This window comes from Ambystoma mexicanum, chromosome 6q, assembly GCF_040938575.1.
Source record: "Ambystoma mexicanum isolate Mex_15411 chromosome 6q, UKY_AmexF1_1, whole genome shotgun sequence".
Classification (NCBI taxonomy): domain Eukaryota; kingdom Metazoa; phylum Chordata; class Amphibia; order Caudata; family Ambystomatidae; genus Ambystoma; species Ambystoma mexicanum.
Window position 1 is genome coordinate 1,455,136,174 of NC_090937.1, and position 21,803 is coordinate 1,455,157,976.

Consider the following 21,803-nt stretch of genomic DNA (forward strand, 5'->3'; position numbering starts at 1 on the left):
GTCTCCACATCTACCCACATTGACGACTGGCTCATCAGGGCTACATCTCCGGAAGCGGTTCACCACTCTTCCCATGCCCTTATGAACACACTGCACGACCTGGGCTTTTCGCTCAACCTCAAGAAGTCACAGCTGCTCCCTAGACAGACTCTGACATTCCTGGGACTCATTTGGTACACATGCTCCGAGAGGGTTTTCCCGTCGGAGGACAAGATCTCGGCCATCAAGATGGTCACCGCCCATTTCCTCAGCAGAAAGGTGACCTCGGCATGGTGGTACCAACATCTCCTGGGTCTACTAGTGGCGGTTCTTTGCCGTGCCGCACACAAGACTAAGGATGAGAAATATTCAGCAGCACTTTGCGGCCTCTTGGAATCAGGAGCGGGGCTCTCAATCCGAGATGATCAACGTTCCTCCATCGCTCCACCCGGACCTACTTGGTGGTCCATGGACTGCAACCTACGGACGGGCAAGCCCTTTTGGCCGCCCTCTCCGCAGGCCACCATCACCACAGACTCCTCGCTCGAGGGCTGGGGAGCCACCCTGGAGGATCCCTCGGTCCACGGCACCTGGACATGACATGAGCAGGAATACCACATCAGTTGGCTAGAGCTGAACGCCATCTGGCTAGCGCTCAGAGCATTTCTACCACTTCTCAGGGGCAAGGTTTTCCTCATCTAGACAGACAACTCGACTAGCATGTACTACGTCAACAAGCAGGGACGCACCAGATCCCCTCCTCTGTGCAGACTGGCGATCAACATGTGGGAGTGGGCCCTGGAAAACGACATTTACCTCAGGGCAGTCCACCTCCCAGGCGATGCCAACCTGGAAGCTGACAGGCTCTGCAGGCTGGGAGCGGACAATTACGAGTGGCAGCTAAATGACCTCTTTATTCAGGAGATCTTCAACAGGTGGGGTCATCCCCACGTGGATCTCTTTGCCACATGGCACAACAAGAAGTGTCTCCAGTTCACATCCTGGCATGGTCAGGGCCCCGGCTCTCTGGGCGACGCATTTAACCTCCAATGGGCCGGCATGAAAGCCTACGCCTTTCCGCCCACTCCTCTGATCCACAGGGTAATTTGCAAGATCAAGGAGTCTCGCTGACTCCTCATCATTCTGATAGCTCCATGGTGGCCAGCGAGGCCATGGTTTTCGGAGATACTCAGCCTCTCAGAGGTGCCCCCGAAACACCTTCCAACGGGCCCAGCACATCTTCTGGCGCAGCAGGGGGCCAGAATCATCCACCCTGCGCCAGAGAAATTAGCCCTCACAGCGTGGTACCTGAGCAGGCAACGCTTCGGCACGTTAGCCTCTCACAGGCCAATCTAGAGATCATACAGGGCGCCAAGAGCAATGCTACCAGGGCCCAGTACAAAAGCAAAAGGACCAGATTCTGCCACTGGGCAGACTTCAAGGGAATTGACCCCTTGGCTTGCACTCTGGACGACGTGCTCTCCTTTTCGGCCCACCTCGCTCATTCAGGCGTACAGGTGGATACCTGCCGCACATACCTTGCAGACATTGGGGCTTACAGGAACTCAGAGGAGGGCATTTTTTTCTCCTCCAACCCTATCGTCAAAAAACATCTGACGGGTCTCGCTAGACTCTACCCGCCTGTCAAGAGACCGCACCCGGTGTGGGACCTCAACATAGTCTTGGGCGCACTGGAACACAACCCAATCGAACCAATGGCGTCCGTGAACATCAGGATGGTCACCATCAAGGCGGCCTTACCTCGGCTTGTAGAGTCAGCGAGATCCAGGCGTGGGTCGCCTCTGAGCCATATACCACTTTTCACAAGGACACAAGGACAAGGTAGTCATGCGGATGCACCCGGCTTTTCTGCCCAATGTTCCATCTGCTTTCCACCTTAACGAGGAAATAGTCCTTCCTATGTTTTTTCCCGATCCTAAGGACGAAGCACAAAGAGTGCTGCACTGCCTGGTGTGCTGTGAAATTCTACTTGGACAGGACCAAGGGCTTCTGCAAGTCGGACACCCTGTTTGTCACCTTTTGGAGGCTCAAGACCAGGCTATCAGGCCTCGAAGGCCTCCATATCCCGCTGGATGGTCTCTGCCATCAAAGAAGTGTACGAGGGCCAGCAGAAGTAACTTCCGGCCAACATGCGTGCCCACGCAGTCAGGGCAAAGGCAACGGCCATCGCATTCCAACACCATGTCCCTTGGCAAGTCATAAGCAGGGCGGCCACTTGGGCCTCTACCTCGGCTTTCTGCAAGCATTACTGTTTGGACGCCAGCTCTAGATCTGATGCGGCTTTCGGACAGGCGGTTCTCAGGAACCTATTTGCTTAAGGAGGGTCTCCTCTCCACCCTGGGGCTACAATCAGTTGTAATCGCCCATACAGTATGGAGGAAAGGGGAGGGGACGTAGTGACTAACGTACTCTTAGTCCATAGTCCCTTTTCCTCCATACGTCCCACCAACCTCCCCACTAATAATACTGGTGTCATTAGGCAATGTTAAATCTATTGTCGACGCGTCAATGGGGACTGAGGTGTGGCGCCGGAGGGTGGAGTCAGGGCAGCACATGCTCCCTGGGCTGTGTCCCCGTGCGCCTCTAAATTTAAAGGGGAAGGAGGTTTTTTCTGGTGAAAAAGGTTCCGTCTCCATCCATTGGAAGGGACGCCCATACAATATGGAGGAAAGGGGACTATGGACTAAAAGTACGTTAGTCACTACGGTGAGTAACTTATCATTTCTTTCATCCATCATTGTCAAATGTTTTTTATCACTTTTTTGGCATGTTGTGTAGGAATATACAGGAAAAGTGGGTGTAGCCAGTAAATTGCAAAGGTGTAGGTCTGTCACAAACCTAACATGAACGACTAAACACTGGCCCCTTTTTGATGTTTTTTTTTACCCATTTCTGCTTTCGTGTTTCTTAGGGCGAGTTGGACAAGCAGTTGCATTGCGCGCAAAGACCTTCGGCTTCAGTGTCATATTCTATGACCCATACCTCTCTGATGGCATTGAACGAGCACTGGGTCTCCAGCGTGTGAACACTTTGCAAGACCTTCTATTCCATAGTGACTGTGTCACACTGCACTGCAACTTGAATGAACACAACCATCATCTTATTAATGATTTTACCATTAAACAGGTAATTGTTCATGAATCCTTGTTCCAGTCTGTAAAAAATATACATGTATTTTTAAGTGAATATAATTGTTTGTGCAAAGCTTTTTCAGTTCTGTTTTCTCTCTGCTTTCAAGAATGTATTAGCAGATTTTGCTAACCGAATTATTTCCTCATTTTTTTATTGCTGTGTAAAAAAGTTTTTTCAGTTTATCTGAATTAGAGCTTTTTCCTGGTTACTTTTAAACATTTAGCTTTTCTTTTTCTACATATGCTTATTATGATTATAAAAGATTGCTTCCATCCACCAAGACCATCATGGAGCGAGAACACGAAATCTCAAAGTTTTACAAATTGGTGAAAAAAAAGAATGTGCTGTAGTTGTGTATACAAAATAGATTTGCATCAGGGAAATATTTTGAAGAAGGCTGTGTTTTTCATGTGGCATTAGTAATAAATTGTGTGAAATTTCTAATTATAGGTAATTTGCTCAGTTATGCGGGGTCGGTCTTATTTTCAGTTACTTTTTTTATTGATCCCAGGTGGATCAAACCCAGCACAACATTTGTATGAATCATGTTTCCCTGCTGAACCGAATGATTTGCTATTTATTTTTATTTTTCCGAAATATGCCAATTATGGATCTACTAGTAGATCTCTGTTCAGTGTTTTTACTAATAAAGATCCCATGACTAAAAGGCAGACATACCATATAATGAAACCGGAACATAGTAGCATAACACTAAGCTACTGTTTGTGTATTTCGATTCATAGGGCCTCATTACGAGTCCGGCGGTAACCGAGGCGCTAAAACCACCTGGTTACCGCCAGACTCGTATTACCATTCCGCCTCCTTGATTCCCTGAATTACCAGGGCATTACAACCCCGGTGTCCCGGGAATTCCGGAGGCGGAATGGTGTAAATCCCCATTCCCATTGAGCCCTATGGGACCCAATGGGAATGAGGATCATGGAAACACCGGCACCATCTCGTGATGGTGCCGGTGTTTCCTCGTCCGCCTGCAGGCGAGCGGTGGTAAACCCGCCAGGTCAGACCAGGCAGGAACGCCACCTCCCGCATGCAGTACTCGGGATCGGGCGGTCCGGAATTAACAGTGGTGGCGGGTTTACCGCCACTGTTATTTCCGGACCGCCCGACCTGTAATGAGGCCCACAGAGTATGCTCTGTAAAATTGATTGCCTGTTGGAGCTGCGTGAGGGAGCGACGGTTACAATGCTCCCATGAGCAGACAAGCAGCGATCTTATGTAGCAAGTAATTAGGGAGGTTTGCGCTGGAGCTAGGGCTACGTTGCTGCCAGGGCCCGCCGGTAACTGGCACTGCAACCCTTTACTGCAGTAGTCAATGGGTTGCCAGAGCAATGATTTAGGTGGGGGATCTGAGCAGTGGGCACATGTTTGTTTTGATTCTAAATTATCAGCCATCAGGCATGATAAGAATTGTTAATGGCTGGAGAAAATATATTGTGAAATGAAGAGATATTATGAAATAAAAATACAAATCTCCACATTATCATTTATTTTACCAATGATAACAAAGGTAACGAGTCCCAAGATTTCAGTATTTTCAGAGTTTTTTGTAAATAACATTTGAATATTTGTTAAGATATACATATAATGTTTTGAGATCGCAACACTGCATGTATTCAATATAGTCTTACACAAGGTGTGCACAATGTTCTGTGATTTCCGCTTGTTCATTTGATAGCCTGACAATGCTCCACATTTTTTCATAATGCAAATAATACACGCTTAGCAGTACAATATCATAAGCATAGAGTTTGATTTTCACTTGCCCCCTTTCAACCTTAAAGGCTTGAAAATGGTTCCTTTTTAAAGTTTTTAAAGTCTACCATTTCCGATATATACAATGTGTTCTAAGTGTAAAATTGAACACATTTATCAATGCCTGAATTTATATTTCTCTGATTTTATGAATTTTAGAATAAGTCAAATTTGGGTGTAGAGGTTTACCATTTTGAAAGTCTAACACAGCTTCGATTTCCTCTCTACAGTGGTCTTTGTCGCAAATTTCAGCTTTCTTTAGTTTTGATCTAGGCAGGTTCATATTAGAAAATATTCTTGAATTAGGTTCATTTTATACCTCCGATCTTCTCAATATAATTGATCAAAAACATTCAGAAAGTTGTTTAACATTTGATGTTCTGTCACATGGTTTGTAATTTTTACATATTTTGGTAATCCTAATCTGTGCTGGATTCATCTTCATATGCCAGTCTCATGCAGCCCATTACTTTCACTTGATTATAACAGTTTGACTGTGGGTTTTTCTTGTATGCCCCTAAGCGTACACAATACCTGAATTTCTAAAACCCAGACAGTTCTCATTGAAAATTGAGTAACCAATTTTTCTCTTTTCTCCTCTATCCTTTTACACTGCTCTAAATGACTGTAAACAAATCGGTTTTCTAAGTTAATCAAAGATCACTTGCTGTGAATTGTAGAATTTGCATCGTTTTCCACTGCATCTATAATGTGTGTACTTATCCTACATCTTCCCTTGCAACATGTAACCTCTCACCCTCACAGAGACTCTTACTTCTCTCAGTTGTCTTTCAGGATCCCAATTTATTTTGTTGCCTCCCTGATTCTAAATGTAATGAGCTGATCTTCGGACATTGCCACTACCTGTATTGATTGATTAAAGATTTAATTTTAGACACATGCTCAGGATGGGTATTTTGTTGCTAAACATAACTTTAAGTTAACCTGCAAAATGTTCCTTGCCATTTCAACCGTTGAGCTGAATTTTGGGATCAGAAGTTGTAATTGCTACTGCCGTTTCTCAGTTTTTCAACATATCTCAGAACTGCATGCAAACGTTTACGTAAACCGTTTTCACATTCAGCCAGGGAAACCATGCTCTCTCTAATCTCAATGGTTAGGAAATAGGTAGACCCCCTTTTGAGTTTGTTTCGACCAAGATTTTAAAAGAACACCGTGAATTATGGTGTCATTTTCTCTAAGAGAATATCCTGATAATCTATAATTATACCTCAATAATTGTTTCAGATCTCAATTTCTCAGTCTCCCTCTAGTACCTCTGATAATTTTGGGTTATTTTCCATCCTCCATTTTGTAAGTGGAATAGCCACTCATGCCATATCTCTCCACCTTTTGGCTAAAGAAATGAATTGCTGAGTTCTTTTGCTCAAAAGTCAAAATCCTCTTGTGCTCATATTTCAAGTTATTTACCATCCTATTAAAACAGATAACCCACTCACAATTGGGAGGAAATATAGTTAGCAGTATTAGAGACTTGGTAAGTCTGCTAACTCCAGCTCTCCAGGCCCTCAATATTTCACAGAGTGGTATTTTCTAGTTAAGCTTTGTTCTCTTGTTCCATGCCATTTATATGCATTTCCCGTTTTCCCTGACTTGCTGTGTCAGGATCGTAATACATCTATTTGTAGACATCATTTAAATACAAGAAGATACACTAGAGGCAACCTTCCCCACCACAGGGCTCACCTCGGCCCTTCTGGATACATCAAACTCTCTCACCAAATAACTAATGCGTGCCCACACGCTACTAAAGTCTTGTTGCACCAAAGCCAAACCTTCCGTACCCTGAGACACACCAATAAACGCGTACCCAAATCCCTTGATAAGTAGTGCTGCAGGGATAGCAGCCCAGAGGATCCATCGTCCCTCATATCACTGGGCTCTCAACTAAGACACATGATCTCCAAGACTGCCGGCTTACTACACCTCTGAATGTCTGGTTACCATCCAAACATGGATGTCAAATGCCTATCTCAAACTGAACCCCATTAAAAACAAACGTCTCCTGTTCGCTTCCCCACCAAACAACAACTTGTGCAACAATGGCTGGACAACATGTGCCTGGAAGGATTCACCCTGAAGTTGTCAAACTCAGCCAAATCCCTTGGCATCATTGTCAACAGTAGCCTCTATTTCCAAAATCACATAGCCGAAAAGGCATAAACTGCATGGCGGCAGACCTTCACACACTGCAAAATCAAAATCTTCAGACCCCGGCGCGGATGTCCAAGCCCTTGTAATCTCACACATTAACAGGGAAAACACACAATATTACTGGGCTTCCAGTCAAACACCTGGTCCCCCTGAAAAAGCAGCCCACCACGCTGCAGCTCGCCTTGTTACAGGCATCTGCAAATTGGACTATCTCCCCTATAGGTTGCAAGCTTCATTGGCTCCCCCTCCCACACAGGTTCATATGACCTACAAAACAGCCTCAAGCGGCACACCAACATAGTTGATAGCTATACTCCATACTTCTAGAGGTTCTCATGCCTCACGCAGCAAAACTATCAAATGGTTGGAATCTAAGCTAGCCTGTCCTTCTCCTGCCACGCCCTGACCATCTGGAAATGAATCACTGCAGAGGTTTGAAATGCCCCACCATTCTTCAGTTTCTGCAAAACACTAAAAACGTGACTCTCTCATCAATAACTGCTGGACAATTAAAAATTCCTCCTTCCACCAAACAGTACTACTACATCCTTTCCTTCATACTTTATGTGGAATGTATATCTCATGGGTACAGGACTGGTACATTTTGCACAGCAAACAAAAAAATGTACTCCCGTGTCGGGGTCCGTGAATGCGCTGGTTGCGCCATGACACACAGAAACTCTGCCCGCCAGCAGCACCTGCCAGACCATTTTTCCATGCAGATGGGGTTGGTCGCACAGTTTGGTGCTCTCTAGCGCTGCTTGTTCTTCCACCAATAGCTTTGGCGCCCACGCCACCAACGCTGAGAGCGCTACCTGCGTCTCATCCTCCACCATCATCACCCAGGCAACAGACTCCACACTGCTGGCCCTGGTTTAGTGCCACCGATGGATCCACTAGCCAAACAGACAGGTACAGAACCATCAGGAGAGTCCCCAGATGAGTAACCTCTTCTAAACAAAGGAGAGATGATGCCTTCCTCAGCTAAGCCAATCCATGAGAGGGATAAGGGTATGACAAAGTTGTTGAATCTCCTGATTCGTGCAGAGCCTCCCTTTGAGTTAATTGTGTCAGGCGTTGAAGGTATATGCCAAATCGCACTATGCAACGCCAGTCAATAAATGTCTGGACCTCATATACAGGCAACTGGGTTCTGATGAAGTCAACCTGATGATACATCCACCACCCTTCTCTTCAGTGTATGCCCCTCTACACCACAAGCATCATCAGACAAAGCAACGTCTCTATTTGCTGTGACGAATCCAGGGAATTTGTCCGAGCCTTTCGGGACTAGAGAGGTGAGCCCACTCCACTTAACATCATATAGGGGGCAGTACAGGGCAAGCAGACTCTCACTACTGCTGGTGACCCTCCTCCTTCCCAATTAGCAGACAAGGAATCCCCAGGTAAAACAATTACCATACCTCACTCTCAGTCAGAGTCTCAAATCCTTGTTGGATACATGGGAGTTGAGCCTTACCATAATGTGCAGGGCCCTTTAAAGATGACTGGCTGGGTTTCTGTCCCAGTTCTGTTACCAGCCACCTTTGCATAAAAGGACCAATGGTATCTCCTCTCTCTCTCTCTCTCCTCTCTCTCTTTCAAGAAGGAAGTTATAAGAAACTCATGAAGAAGCGGAGTGGGGTAGCCTTTGGGCGAAACACAGAAGTCTGCGATAGAGCACAGAGGAAGGGACGTCTCCCTTCAAGGAGCAGCCTGGAGGCAGGACCATGCAGAGAACCTTGTGGGTGGAGGAAATCTGGAGCCTGTGGAACACTTCCGAGTTCAAGAAGGTGGACCTGGCTAACCGAGAGAGAAGTAAGTCACCACTGGAGCGACATACAGGCGTCCCGACACCGAAGTGTTGTCGGTCGCAGGCAGGAGGAACTGAACAATGAGACCCGACTGCAAAGACTCTGGTGAAACGGTTCTGCAGCGAACAGTGAAGCTGCCTTCCCCCAACGAGTACTGGTGCAAGAGAACAGGCATGCGTCAGACTGAGGAAAGCGGGAGGAGAGCAACGAATCTCCGAAAAAAGTCACGAGGCGTGAAAGCAAGCAGAGAAGCTAAAGGCCAGAGAGACCAGACAGCCCACGAGGGGTTGAACCTGAGAATGCCCCAGGAGGGGGTTGAAAGCCATAAGGCAACCAGGCATCCCGGGAGGTTGGATTGCTCACGGCAGGCTGAACCACAGAACACTAGGTCGGAGGGAGAAACGTGGGCACCACCAAAAATTGTATAATTAGATCTTCTCTGTATTCAAGTTGAATACGATGACTAAATATGCAGGAGCTTTCTGGTAAAAGAGATCCTATGACACAGGGATCCAAGAAAAATTAGAAAAACAATGCTCACAGACTGCTCTTATTCAAAAGCTGCAATGTTTGTAGGAAATGTACTAATTATTATTCTGCTTAGATAGCTTTTCTTTGCTTGTGAAAGGTTGCAAAGTAATGCAGAATAATAGTGTACACAAAAAATTAGATTTGTCTCACACAAGATGTTTAATCAAGATTTTTTTTTTTTTAAATGGAGGCAAACGGCTTCCTTAGCGGTATGGGTTCATTAGTCAATGCATTTCGGAGTAGAACTCCATCTTCATGGCTGAGCACCAATGCATATGCACATATGAGGCAAACAAGGGCAAATGTACATCACCATTGGATAACATAAATGGAGTCAAACAGTGTCCACAATATTCGAAAGTCAAGCAGATACATACCAATATGGTTGATTCCATGTGTAGAAAAAAGAAGGGGGGGGTTGATATAGAGAATGACATGAGTGGTTTCCATAGTAAGTCCAAAAGATACAAGGTAAGTATGGAATACACAGTACCTTAATGTGCGGACCTTTGCATCTGTGAACATAACAGAGTGCTTAATTAGCATATTCATGGATCAAAAAGGTGTGCGCTTAGGACACATATAAGGCAATTACCTTTAGATGCAGTGAGCAGTCCTGGGAGGCTGTGGCGGTAAGATTTGTAAAAGATCCAACAAGTACATGAGAAAAAGTGGATGCATTCCGCATTGGGGGAACCAGCGGCTGAGGACATGATACTGACCTTCAATAACAGGCGTGCAGCTCGCAATGGTGGCGGGCACGCCTAGGGTTTGTGTATATTCCTGTTGCCCCGGTCGATCGCGGGTGTCGTGGCGTCACATGCCAGTAAACGCTGTGAAGTCACTTGTGCATCGCGTCCCGGTCCCCCTGTGGCAACAGAGGTGGTGGGAGAGTCAGGGCCGGGTTATAATGAACAGTGAAAAATAATTAAAAAAATTGTGAATGATGTTCTTGAATGCAGAAAAATGGGGGAAAAAGACAAATAAACAATGGATAAATAGAGAGACCATATTATGTCAGGAACACTGACTGTGGATAAATAAAGGTTGCTACAGATATGTTGTAGCAATGAACGGTAACATTATAATCAATTATAATAAATAAAAAAATAGAGAAAACAGTGGGTAGAAGAACTGATATAAAAAAAGTCAAACACTGACTTAACAGAAATGAGAAAATATAATTCAGTTCCAGATGACTGACTAGATACCAAAGAGTGGGTTTCCGTACGATCAGGTCTTTTACTCATGTTCTCATGTGGGTTGTACCTCGTCACAACTTCAAGAATTTGAAATCTAATTTTGGATAAATTGTGGGCTTTTTCGATACAATGTCTGGCTACCGTTAAGGTTCTGATTCCTGATACATGACATGTGCTCATTCCACCTGAGTTTGGCTGATCACTTTGATCGTCTGATGTTATACAGTCCATAAGGGCATTTAATGGAGTAGATAATGTTGGGGGTATCACGCGTGGTGTAGTTCCTCAGTTTAATTTGTTCTCCTGTGTGAGTGTGGTTGATGGTGTTTCCTTTGTTGATGTTACTGCAGTGGAGGCAAGGGAATGTTCCTATTCGGGTGGTGCTGGGCTCTTGTACCACAGAACACTGCAAAAGTAGGTGAATGCCAGAGACTTATCTAGGCAGCCTGAAGAGTCAAACAGCCCGTGCCGGGCTAACAGAGGTGAACCAGAGACTGAGTATAGAATTCGAGGGAACAGGAATTATCAATACTGCTGCTGTAAAGAAGGAGCAACTACTGAATGCCGGATACTCCAATGTAGAGAGAAACATTTTAAACTTTTATAAAGACATACATGGGAGTTCCAAACAACCTTTTCTAAGAGGAGAGGAGGACTTAAAGGACAGGGATTTGAACTGTTACAACAACCCGACACCTGAGAGAGAGGCCTAAAACACAATTGAGTTGGGGTCAGATAACAACCACCAGAAGCCAAGTATAGTGTGTACAAACATACGTAGGCTAACTTTTTGTTGTTTAGCATTAGTGGTACGGATCGAACATAGGATAGAATAGATTTGGATGGAGGACAGAGTTTTTGTGAGGCATCCATGCAAGCACCCATCCGTTGTTTTATTTGAAGTTAGGGATACCCATAATCTTAGCTGTAGGTTTAGCTGAGGCCTTCTTTTCTTGATTAAAACCTGCTGAGCCATGTCTTCCTGTCTATCTCCTATGTCTGACTTGCCAAACTTCTCTACTGAACTAGCTATACGAATTGGGATTGTCAGTGAATCAAAGGAAGTCACACTTTCAGCCAACACAGAACATTCTCTCTATCAGTCTACAGTGGTATTCTTCCAAACAGTGGGTTTTCCCAACGCAAGACTGTGACAGGGACATTCTGCAGGCACTAGCTCACTTTATCAGCCCGCAGGAGGTCTGGACATGGTGTTTTCAGCTTCTCCTAGGACTAATCACTGTGTGCGTTATCGCTGTTCCACACGCTCATCTTCAAAGGAGGAGAATACAGTTACAGCTATCAGATCACTGGAATCGGGGGTCGAATCCTAGGTCAGTGCTTATTCGGGTATCAGATATTTCACACAGATCTGCGCTAGTCGTCTCAGGAAGAGAATCTGCTGTTTGGGACCCTATTTGTGGAGCTCGATCATGGGGTTGTTCACTACAGATTCTTCGCTGACCAGGACAGGGGGCGCCTTTAGGCCAACTTTCTGTTCACAAACTTTGATTCACCCAATGACAATGGGAGCATATCAGTGTCCGCGTTCTCCAAGCTGTTCAGCCGATCTTTATAGCCTTTCTTCTATCGCTGAAATGGAGAACGGCTCTGATTCAGACAAATAAGACGACCTACCTTTACTATATAAACAGGGAGGGACAAAACCACCCGCTCTCTGCAGCCTGGAGGTTCAGATTGATTTGCAAATTGTCTCAGGGGCATTATTTATTTGAATGCCATCCACTTGCAAGGGATCAAGAATGCAGAGGCAGACATGTTAAGTAGGCATTCTCATTACAACCACAAGTGGGAACTTGATCCATCGATATTACAGATGATTTCCCAGAGATGGGGGTCATCCTTGTCTAGACCTATTTGCATCTCAGAACAACATGAAATGCAACTGGTCTGCTTCTAGGTAGGCCCTGGGGAATCTCATTCTGGGAGATTCCTTCCCCATCCCTTGTTGCGAATTGAGCCTTTACGTGTTTACACTCATTGCAAGAATATTCACCAAGTGGCGCTTGACTCCCAAAATGACCAATAACTCCTCAATAGGCACAAGGATTTCGTTCATAGATCTGATAGAGCTAACGATGGGTGAGTCCAATCACACTGCTAGTTTTTCTGGAGATGTTCGTGCAGCAGGCAGGAATAGTTCATCACCCATCCCCTAAATCGCCCAGTTTTCGAGCTGGTTCTTGAGGTGTTTACGCTGCATCATCTGGGGCTTTTGCAGGAGGACCTAAGGATCAACCAGGCTGCCTGAAAGCCTTGCACGCACTCCCAGTATAGGAGTACCCAGTATAGGAGTAAGTGGATTAGGTTCGTTTACTGAGCATTGACAAGAAGATTAATCAGCTGAAATTCTTGTTGGATCAGATGCAGTCATTCATGTCGCACCTAGCGAGAGGAGGTATTCTGAGTCTTGTGTGATGAATCGAGGGAATGTGTCCCTACTCCCAGAGGCAGAGCCCCAAGGTGTTGATTAACGTTCAATCAATGAGCCAGAGGAGGAGGGGAGAAGAATGCAGACATCTGCCCGGGAAAGCTCTGAGTTGTGTGACCCCTGCAGAAAGCAGAAATCAGGAAACCTGCGAGTTTCAAACTCACTCAAGATTGTCAGTTGGGGTGCCAGAGCTACATCAAATATGAAGCCTGAGAAGCCAGCAGGGCTGGAGCCCGCTAATAGGTTGTGGCAAGAACATGAAAATGATCCGTGGTGGACCGCAGGTTCTCAGAACTCCGTCGACAGCATAGTGCCACAGGGTGTCCGATTACTCATCCGAGCACTGTTACATCATGAAGAGATGAGAAACCACAAGGAAAAAGAGACTGCTTCGAAGCAGACACCAACGAAGGGAAGGCGCTGGCAGTCCAGGAAAAACGAGAAATATCCCAAGGAGCCTACTCCAGAAGCCGTTCTCCTTCAAAACCAAAGGTAACCGGGAGGATGGGAGTTACGGGAGGCCTCCAAGAGGGCATCCTTATACCATGATGCCACCTCGTCTCAGTAATAGTTATAAGACAAAGTTGATCTTGAAACGAGCAAACTTAAAATGTGAAAATAACAAAGAATGGGTTATTGAAAAGGAGACTAAAGCGAGAAAATAAACAGTGATCACAATATATGCTATATCGCTATATAATTATTATTATTATTATTATTATTATTATTATTATTATTATTATTATTAATTATTATTATTATTATTATTATTAATATCCTGGGAAAAGAGGCAAAGTTCAACTTGAATCAGATGGACTTTAAAGGAAATACGACAGATAGCATTATTGGAAAGCTGAATTAAGGAAGTCCAGAACCAGTGATCATAATACCCTGGGTAAATGGGAAAACAATACAGCAAATACAAGGTCAAAGAGACCAAAGTGAACTGAGCTATCATAGTCCAGGTGGGATAGACCACCCGAACAACAAGTGTATCCAAGGATACGTTGAGAATCACAAATGGAAGCATATAACTTGTAAGAAAGCCCTAAAGGGGGTTCCCAGAGAAGAAGGACAATACACCAGCCTGTGTGAGTAGTTACAGATACTGATCCAAGAAATCAGGAGAGGCTATTTAAGGATCCGGTACTTATCCAGACCCTATAGAATGATACTAGAAGTATCCTAAGGAGAAGGGAGCCATTCTCCAAGCCTAAGTTAGTTTATATAGTGGTAGGATCAGATAGGGTAGTTTGGACGGTGGGCTTCTTTATTTGGACTCTGAAGATGGACGGACGAGCACCTTAGTTAGTAAGATAGGTAAGGAACGCTGATGGAGATAGGGAAACTTAGGTCTTATTATTCGTACTTAAATAAAATATTGTGAACCATGTCCTCTAAGGGTCCATGTCCTCCTTCTGACTCGCCACAGTTGCCATACAGATATGGCAGACACTGGCACTGTGAGGAACTTGAGGGCATCCTCCCATCTACTCCCCTTAGATCTTCCTCTCTGGTGGCCATCGCTCTTGAATCCCGTGCCTGGGGATGGATATGTGAGGGAGGATCACCTGGGCGGAGGGACTTTGGGGAGTGGGAAGAGGATGCCTTTAGGTGAGGCATTGTATCCCCTTTACCTTGTCAGAATGAATCCTCAGCTCCTACCTTCGCAGTTGTTTGTCAGTCTGTTCCTCTTTTACACACACAAACTGTCCCACATTCATACTCCTTTATGACTGGGACGAGGAAGAGGCAACTGAGAGTTATGCACACTTCCTGTCATTCACACCACTTTGGTACTGAGACGAAGAAGAAGACTATGGAGTACCATTACAATGGTCAGGCATGTCCCACTAATAGAATTAACTATGGTCAGGCAAAGGACTTGCACCTGCAACCAATTGAGGGGCTATAGGTGCATAAAAGGAGAGACAGGCAGGAGCAAAAGAGAAACCCGCCTGGGAAGAAGGACGTAGCAACCCGATGTGGAGCAGGCTGGAGAGGGGCCTGTGAAAAGGATGCTGAGCGTTGCAGATGGGTGCGCTAAACGCTGGGGTCTGAGCGGGCCACAAGAGGGCCAAGACCCCTGCACCCCACTTTGCTGTGTCTCCACATCCGAAGCTGTGGGACACACAATACTCCAGTGCGCCTCAGACCGCTGCAGCAAGGTTCGAAGGAGGTGAGCGGAGCTCACCAGATCATCCGATAAGCACAAGGGGAGCGAGAGAGAGAGCCAGAGAAGAGAACGAAGACGCCTGGAGGAGTGCCTGGACACCTGTAAGTGAATTAAAGAAAGGGAACACTCATACCGGGGCACTCCAGGGGCTGTAATTGGGCAAGAGGAAACTTATGATGAATGGGTTTCAAGACCGAATGGAAGAATACTGAATACCGAACAAGCTGCAAAGTACTTTTGAAATGCAACAATTATTATTGAATACCGAATAAGAGAAAAGATATGCAAAGTGTATGAAAACACTGCACAAATGAAAAGAAAGTGATGTGCATTTATGAACGCATTGTTGGACAATGTGAAGCTATGAACAGAGTGAAAGCTAGTAATGAGCACTTATGAATAAAGTGAAAAGCAAGTGATAAGTACTAATGGAAGTGATAAGTACTAATAGACAATATGAAAGCAATGTGGTGAAAAGGAATAAACACCACAAAGTGAGTTGTGTGAAAGTCATATTGTGGCATGGTCAAGAGACTGCCAAGGAGAAACAGAACTGAATGCGGACTAATAACACAGGTTCAGGGAGGAAACCTGTGATGGCAAGGCAGTCAAAAGGAAAGCCAAGAGCATAACAAATTGCCAAGGGTTATCGGTTCAGTGACTAATAATGGATCGACCGAGTGGTCCGGCAACTGCGCCTAGACCGAATGACCCCTACTTGGAAAGAACCAAGGAAAGTCAAAATACAGAAGCTGTTTTGTTTAATAAGTGTTGAAGTGATTGAAGAAAGAAGCAATCTATGTGAACTATTGAAAAGCCTGAAGGGTTAGAAAGTTGAGCTGGAATCAATATTGAAAGCTGATAGATTTTAATTGACTGTGGTTTTTGAAGCTGGAAGAGCTTCCTTCTTGGGGAAGGGAACCCCAAGACTTTGTGAACTGTGTTGACCTTTGGGAAGGGAATCCCGTGACCTTTTGGAGTTGTTTGGAACTTGGGGAAGAGAACCTCGAGGCCTTATTGGAACTGTTTGAACTTGTGTAAGGGGAAGCTGAAAAGTAAGCCAGGAGCTTGAAGAAGCTCGGAACTTTATATTGAACACTGTTTCTTTTTGTTGCTGACAGCCCTACACATGGTATATCTTTAGTTGTGAGGGCAAGTATAGGTTTTGGACACAGACAGACTGTTGAGTTGAGCTTTTCCTTACTGCACTACTGTATAAAATGCCAAGCCCAATGCTAGCACCCTCCCGTTTTTAAAGCACTCCACTGCGCACAAGCTGTAAGATAACATTTCAAGTGGCGTAGCCAAGCTTATCTGTGCATGTCATGTGTACATTTCCTTAAATGATGTGTCCAGATGATGGGAGATAATCCTGTTGTCCTCCAGTTCACATTTTTACATCTGCTTACCCAGAGATGCAGCGAATACAGTGCTAGTGTTAACCTGCCTCAATTGCAACGGCAAGTTGAACTATACCCTTTTTCCTGGGGCGTCTAATAATTTGTCCTCTTTACTTGGAGAATTGGAGGATAACGCCATGGATAAGGCTGAGGAGGAACTACTCGTATGAAGGATTGGCGCAGCCACCACCACCGAGGATTTAGAGATGGGATGAGCTGCCAGATTAGACCCTTGCACTTGTTTTGATATTCCTCCATCCTGACATGTGTACCATTAGACAAAGCTTGCATTCTATTTGCAAACCCCATAGTCTATGGAGGAGTTCATCTAAGCAATAACTCCCAAGCCCAAGGAGTGGGATTCAACCCAAGAACGAGCACTTGCATCCTGTACAGGGCACACTCGGTTCGTCCCAGAGACATTAGAGAGCATTCCTCAGACTGATGTGATGTTCCTTCTCACCATGTTCACTGTGTCCAGTAAAACAGCCAAGCTTACTTATCGCTTTCTGTTGTGAATCCCTTGCTTCCTATAGCTGGTTATTCCAGCCATTCTTGTGTTCTGTTCTTTCTACATCATGGCATGTGTACAGTAGTACAAATGAGTGCAATAATACGACTATGCATATAGTGACGAGCTTATGACTCATGTATAGCTACATGATTGTGTGTTTGGTAGCACAGACGGGGTGAGGTAGTGAATTGTGTATGTGTATAGTAACCGAATGCTACGATATATTAAGTATAAAGCATCGCACAGGTGCACATGGGTGATTGATTTAGCAGCAAAACATCTGCCCCCACACAGTGACAAAATGCTTACATATAAATGTGCACTGTATAGCAAAGGTGCTTTAGCAGCCCAGTTTATTTGTAAAGTAGCATCAATGCGCTCTTCCTAGTGATGCAAAAAAAAAAATCCATTCAAGACTGCAGTCAGTATCCAAACAAAGGGGGTCTTTCAATGAGTTATGCAGCTCAACTGTTAAATGAAACCTTAATAGGATGGAGTGGCGATGTTTCCGCCATGGTTGGCTTGGCTGTGCCTTGTCCTCATCCAACTTCAATTGTTATGTCCCCACCCTTCTCCCTACTTTTTTCTTCCTGTTCTGTCTGTGTGAGCCATATCCGGTGGTGTGCTACAGCATGCTCTGAATAGCGCTTTGTTTTGTGTTACATGCCATAACTTGTACAACCTATTTGTAATCCTAGCACATGCCAAGCCTTTATTGTATTTTGCCTTTTTTTAAATAAATTGCTTTCCTAAAATATATACAGAGACACATTAACCTATTTCATTGGGACAATTAACACAGTGAATCAAGAACACTATGACAGCTTTTGGTTTGGCCTACACACACACACATAGGGGCCAAGCAGAAGTGACGTAAACTCCAGAAAGGATGGCTGGGGTTGCAGTTCTGCCCTGCCTCCAATTCAAACATTAACGGATCAAGCAAAAAAATAGCTTGTGGAAGAAATACACAGAAATTCATCAACCGATAGACGTGAAATATAGGGAGAAGAGGCCGTGCCGAATGGGGTCCAGGGGGAATGGGCGCACTTTTTTGGCTCTGTAAGGCATTCACTTCTACTGCCCATGCGACATGGCGCTGTGTGCAGGTAGGCATTTTAGCTGATTTAGGTGTGGTAAACAGCAAACCTCCCGTTAAGTGGCTGAAGAACTTGAATGGGTGTTTTACCAAGCTGAAGCCCCAGGTAAACCCCCCAAGCAAAAACACTTAGGTGTGGGATAGGAACGTGGGCTACTTGAAAAAGGGGCGCAACAGCATGGAAAGTGGATGTGACGACGAAGGGGACTGGTACACTGATAGCAGGAAATGGTACTGCTGTTGACTATTCCAAGGAGCTCAACCTTTGCAAAGGAGGGAGAGACGTTCGGGCACTGCCAGTCACACAGGACAACCAGGGAGGCTGTGTCGTTGCATGGGGTTTTAATGGAGTAGGGCTCACATTCCAGGACACTTTTAAAAGTGTTATGGACAGAAGTTGGTGCATTCCTATGGTTGCACGATTTAAGGGGAGATCCAAGACGGGAAGAAGAATATCAAGGACATACATCACAGTAGAGATTTGACTCCTACGCCCTGTCCCCTTTCCTCCGTACTGCATGGGTTTCCCTTGCTAGGGACGGGAACGGAACCTTTTTCACCTAGAAAAGTATTTTCCCCTTTAAATTTAGCTGCGCTCTGGGACGTGGCTCTGGGACGTGGCATGCGCTTCCCCGACTCTGCCCTCCAGCGCCACACCCCAGTCCTCTTTTTCTGCATCAGCGGGAGCTGACCTGCTTCACCTGTGCTGTGGTGGGGCCTTTTTCCCTCCTAATTCCACGCATTTCTTTCTTCTCTTGAGACCTTGGTCTCTCTGTTTTTCTTAATTTTTTTAATTCCTCAGAACTTTGGTATACACCGGGATCCGGTGCCTCACCCCTCCCCAGCGCATTTGGGCCCTGGCGGGCTTTAGTAGGTGCCCTTCCTGCGACTGGTCCTTTCCCACGTTGGACCTGCACATGCTCTGCCTTCACTGTCTCGGCGAAGATCAGGGCTGGGACGGCTGTTAGGCGTGAGCACCCTTACTCCCCGGTCACTCAAAAACCAGCTCGTGAGGTGGAGGGAGCTGTTCTACAGATCTCTGCCCGAGCACATCAAGGAGTACGTGCGCAGGTAAATGAAAGCCAAAGTAAGAGTACTCTTTTCAAAAGCACCCCGCAAAGGTGATTCCTTCCCCAGGAAGCAGCCAAGCAGGAGGGGCCACTTGGGTCCTGTCACCAGTAGGGTACCGAGGCTCATCAAGCTACCGGCCCAACGGCCGAGAGATCCACAGATCCTCACGGCCCCAACGCTGAGGGGCCAGACGGCACTTGTACCAGTGTCAGGCTATGGTGCGGTGTTCCTGTTCTGGTCAGATGACCTAAACACCTTCCTCCAGAGAGCTCAGTACTTATTGAGAATTTCACACAAAGTACCAAGGGCTCAGGTGAAAAATCAGGAGGAGAGTAACCAAACTCTATTGGGTTCTAGAGGAAAAAAGAGAAGGTAATATGTTAGGCTAGAAGTGTTCAATGTTAAGGAATTGGACAGTGCGTCAGATAATATGGTCAGCCCACCTGTGGCACCGTAGGGATGTTTTTTGAATGCAGTGAAAAGACGATCCCAAGCAGGTGAAGACCAAAGTACTCCCGAAGAGACTGTTCATTAGCAAATGGAGCAACCTTAACCACACAGAACGAGGGAGCAACCTAAAGAAACAGTAGTTCCACGGAAAATTCGTAATCCAACCAAACAGTTCAAAATGTTTGTAATCCAACAAGGTATTTCAGCACAAACAAAAAAAAAGGAAGAAAAAGGTTTGTAATCCAACAGAAGCAGAGTGGTAGAAAACGAGGCGGACAAGAAAGTTCCAAAGTGAAACCACCACAATGGTAGGGACAGAGCATGGATGAGGCAAGTCAATTCCAGGGACAGGCAAGGTTTGGAGGCAAGAGGAAATCCACACAACGTCAACACAGATGAGGCAGAGGCAAGTTAAGTAAACAGACCGAGGCCTAGGAACAAGAAGACAAAGATTAAATGTGACAGACTTCAAAAGTACTCACACAGAGTTTTAGAAGCACTGGTCCTCCCACGTCGGGTCCCTTTATGCGGTTGCCGGCTTGAAGGCAGAATGCTGTGCTTCCGTGACCGTGTAACGTTGCCCTGCTGCACGCAACGTGCCGCCAGTCCTGATGGGGATTGTAGTGAGTGGCAGCGATCGGAGCCCAGTCGGCATGTCATTTCTTTTTTCTGTGTCGGTCAGCTGCTGGGGGGCGCTGATCCCGACAACCGGGCAATTTCCCAAGGGGCTCTGCCCTAGTACCGGGCCAGGCTTAAGGGGGCGTCTGCATGCAGCAGCACTACCGGCTCCATGTCCGAGGACGGTAAGCCTACCTGGCCCATGCCCGAGTTGCAGAGGAGCCCCGAACCTACGCTTGAAAGCAAACAGGTAGAGCCCAGAGCTTGTACCTCGAAGAACCCGCACTTGTTAGTCCAGGAATAAATAGCGGCTCAGGCGTACGCACACCACTTCAATAGACTTGTATATAGGCGCGTTATAAATGTCATATTATATCATATCGTATCATAATGGCAGGACTTCACTCCCAGGGTAACATGGTCTCCCATGCTCACGCCACAAGTACTGTGATGCACAGCCTACCCGGTGCCCTCAATGTCCATGCGCTACACTGACCTCAACCCTCAACGTTGGCCACGCCTGCGCATGAGCCCCTATCCCCAACGTGCAAGGAACAATTCTTTTGGAAGTTTCTCACTTTGATGAAGTGTCTTGAAATGGGGGGCTCCTGAAGAGGATTATTAACGAGATGCTTCCACCTATGCATCCACAGCCTTCGGCTCCAGTTCAGCTGCGACCGGCTCCACCCGTAGTTCCGGTGGCCTCCCCATCTACACTGACACCGGCTCCCGCGCAGCCTATCATCCCAGCCCTTTGCCAGCCTCCTGCAGTGCCTCAGGCCACGGTGGGTCCATTGGCCAGGCTGCCCACTGATCCTGCAGACCAAGGTGATGCGACCCCCATACCTCAGGGGGCCACAGACTGGGGGGATACGGACAAAGAGGAGGAACCGGGCACCTCGTCTTCAGCGAAGGCCTTCTGCGACCGACTAGCATGATTGGCAAAGTATCTGGGCATTCCTCGGCCTCAGAGTGAACAACCAGAGGCGGGGGTCCTAGCTGATGTCATGACCATCAAATCAGCTACCAGATCGGGCATTCCTCTACAAAAAGATGTGGAAGCTCTAGCAAATAAGGGCTGGTCCAAGCCCCACTCAACGCAGCCCACCAACAAGCAGTTGGACGCTAAATATAGGCAGGGAGAAGGGGATGCTCCCCTCCTGTTGGTTCGCCCTCAGCCTCATTCCTCTGTGATAGCGGCTGCTTCCATGTATGCCAAACCGCAGGCGTCCACATCGTCCCCCTCTACCACAGCGTTGTTGGGCAAGGTGGAGAACATTCTGGAGGCTTGTGGAAACATTTTTTATTCCAACGCTGGCATCCACCTGCAGCAAGCTAACGCAGATGCAATGCTGGCTGCTGCAAATTAGAGGCTTTGGAGGGAAATTGTAGACTT

The 21,803-nt window shown here is 46.2% G+C and overlaps 1 protein-coding gene across 6 annotated transcripts in view; it reads left to right on the forward strand.

Moving 5' to 3' along the window:
* CTBP1 (C-terminal binding protein 1) overlaps positions 1 to 21,803 on the forward strand; it is a 1,060,098-nt gene that overhangs the window by 555,740 nt on the left and 482,555 nt on the right. For all 6 annotated transcript variants that reach the window (XM_069632161.1, XM_069632164.1, XM_069632166.1 and 3 more), the window contains exon 5: positions 2,912 to 3,126. In XM_069632161.1, coding sequence (XP_069488262.1) covers positions 2,912 to 3,126 — 215 coding nt within the window. The remainder of the gene's footprint in view (positions 1 to 2,911; positions 3,127 to 21,803) is intronic.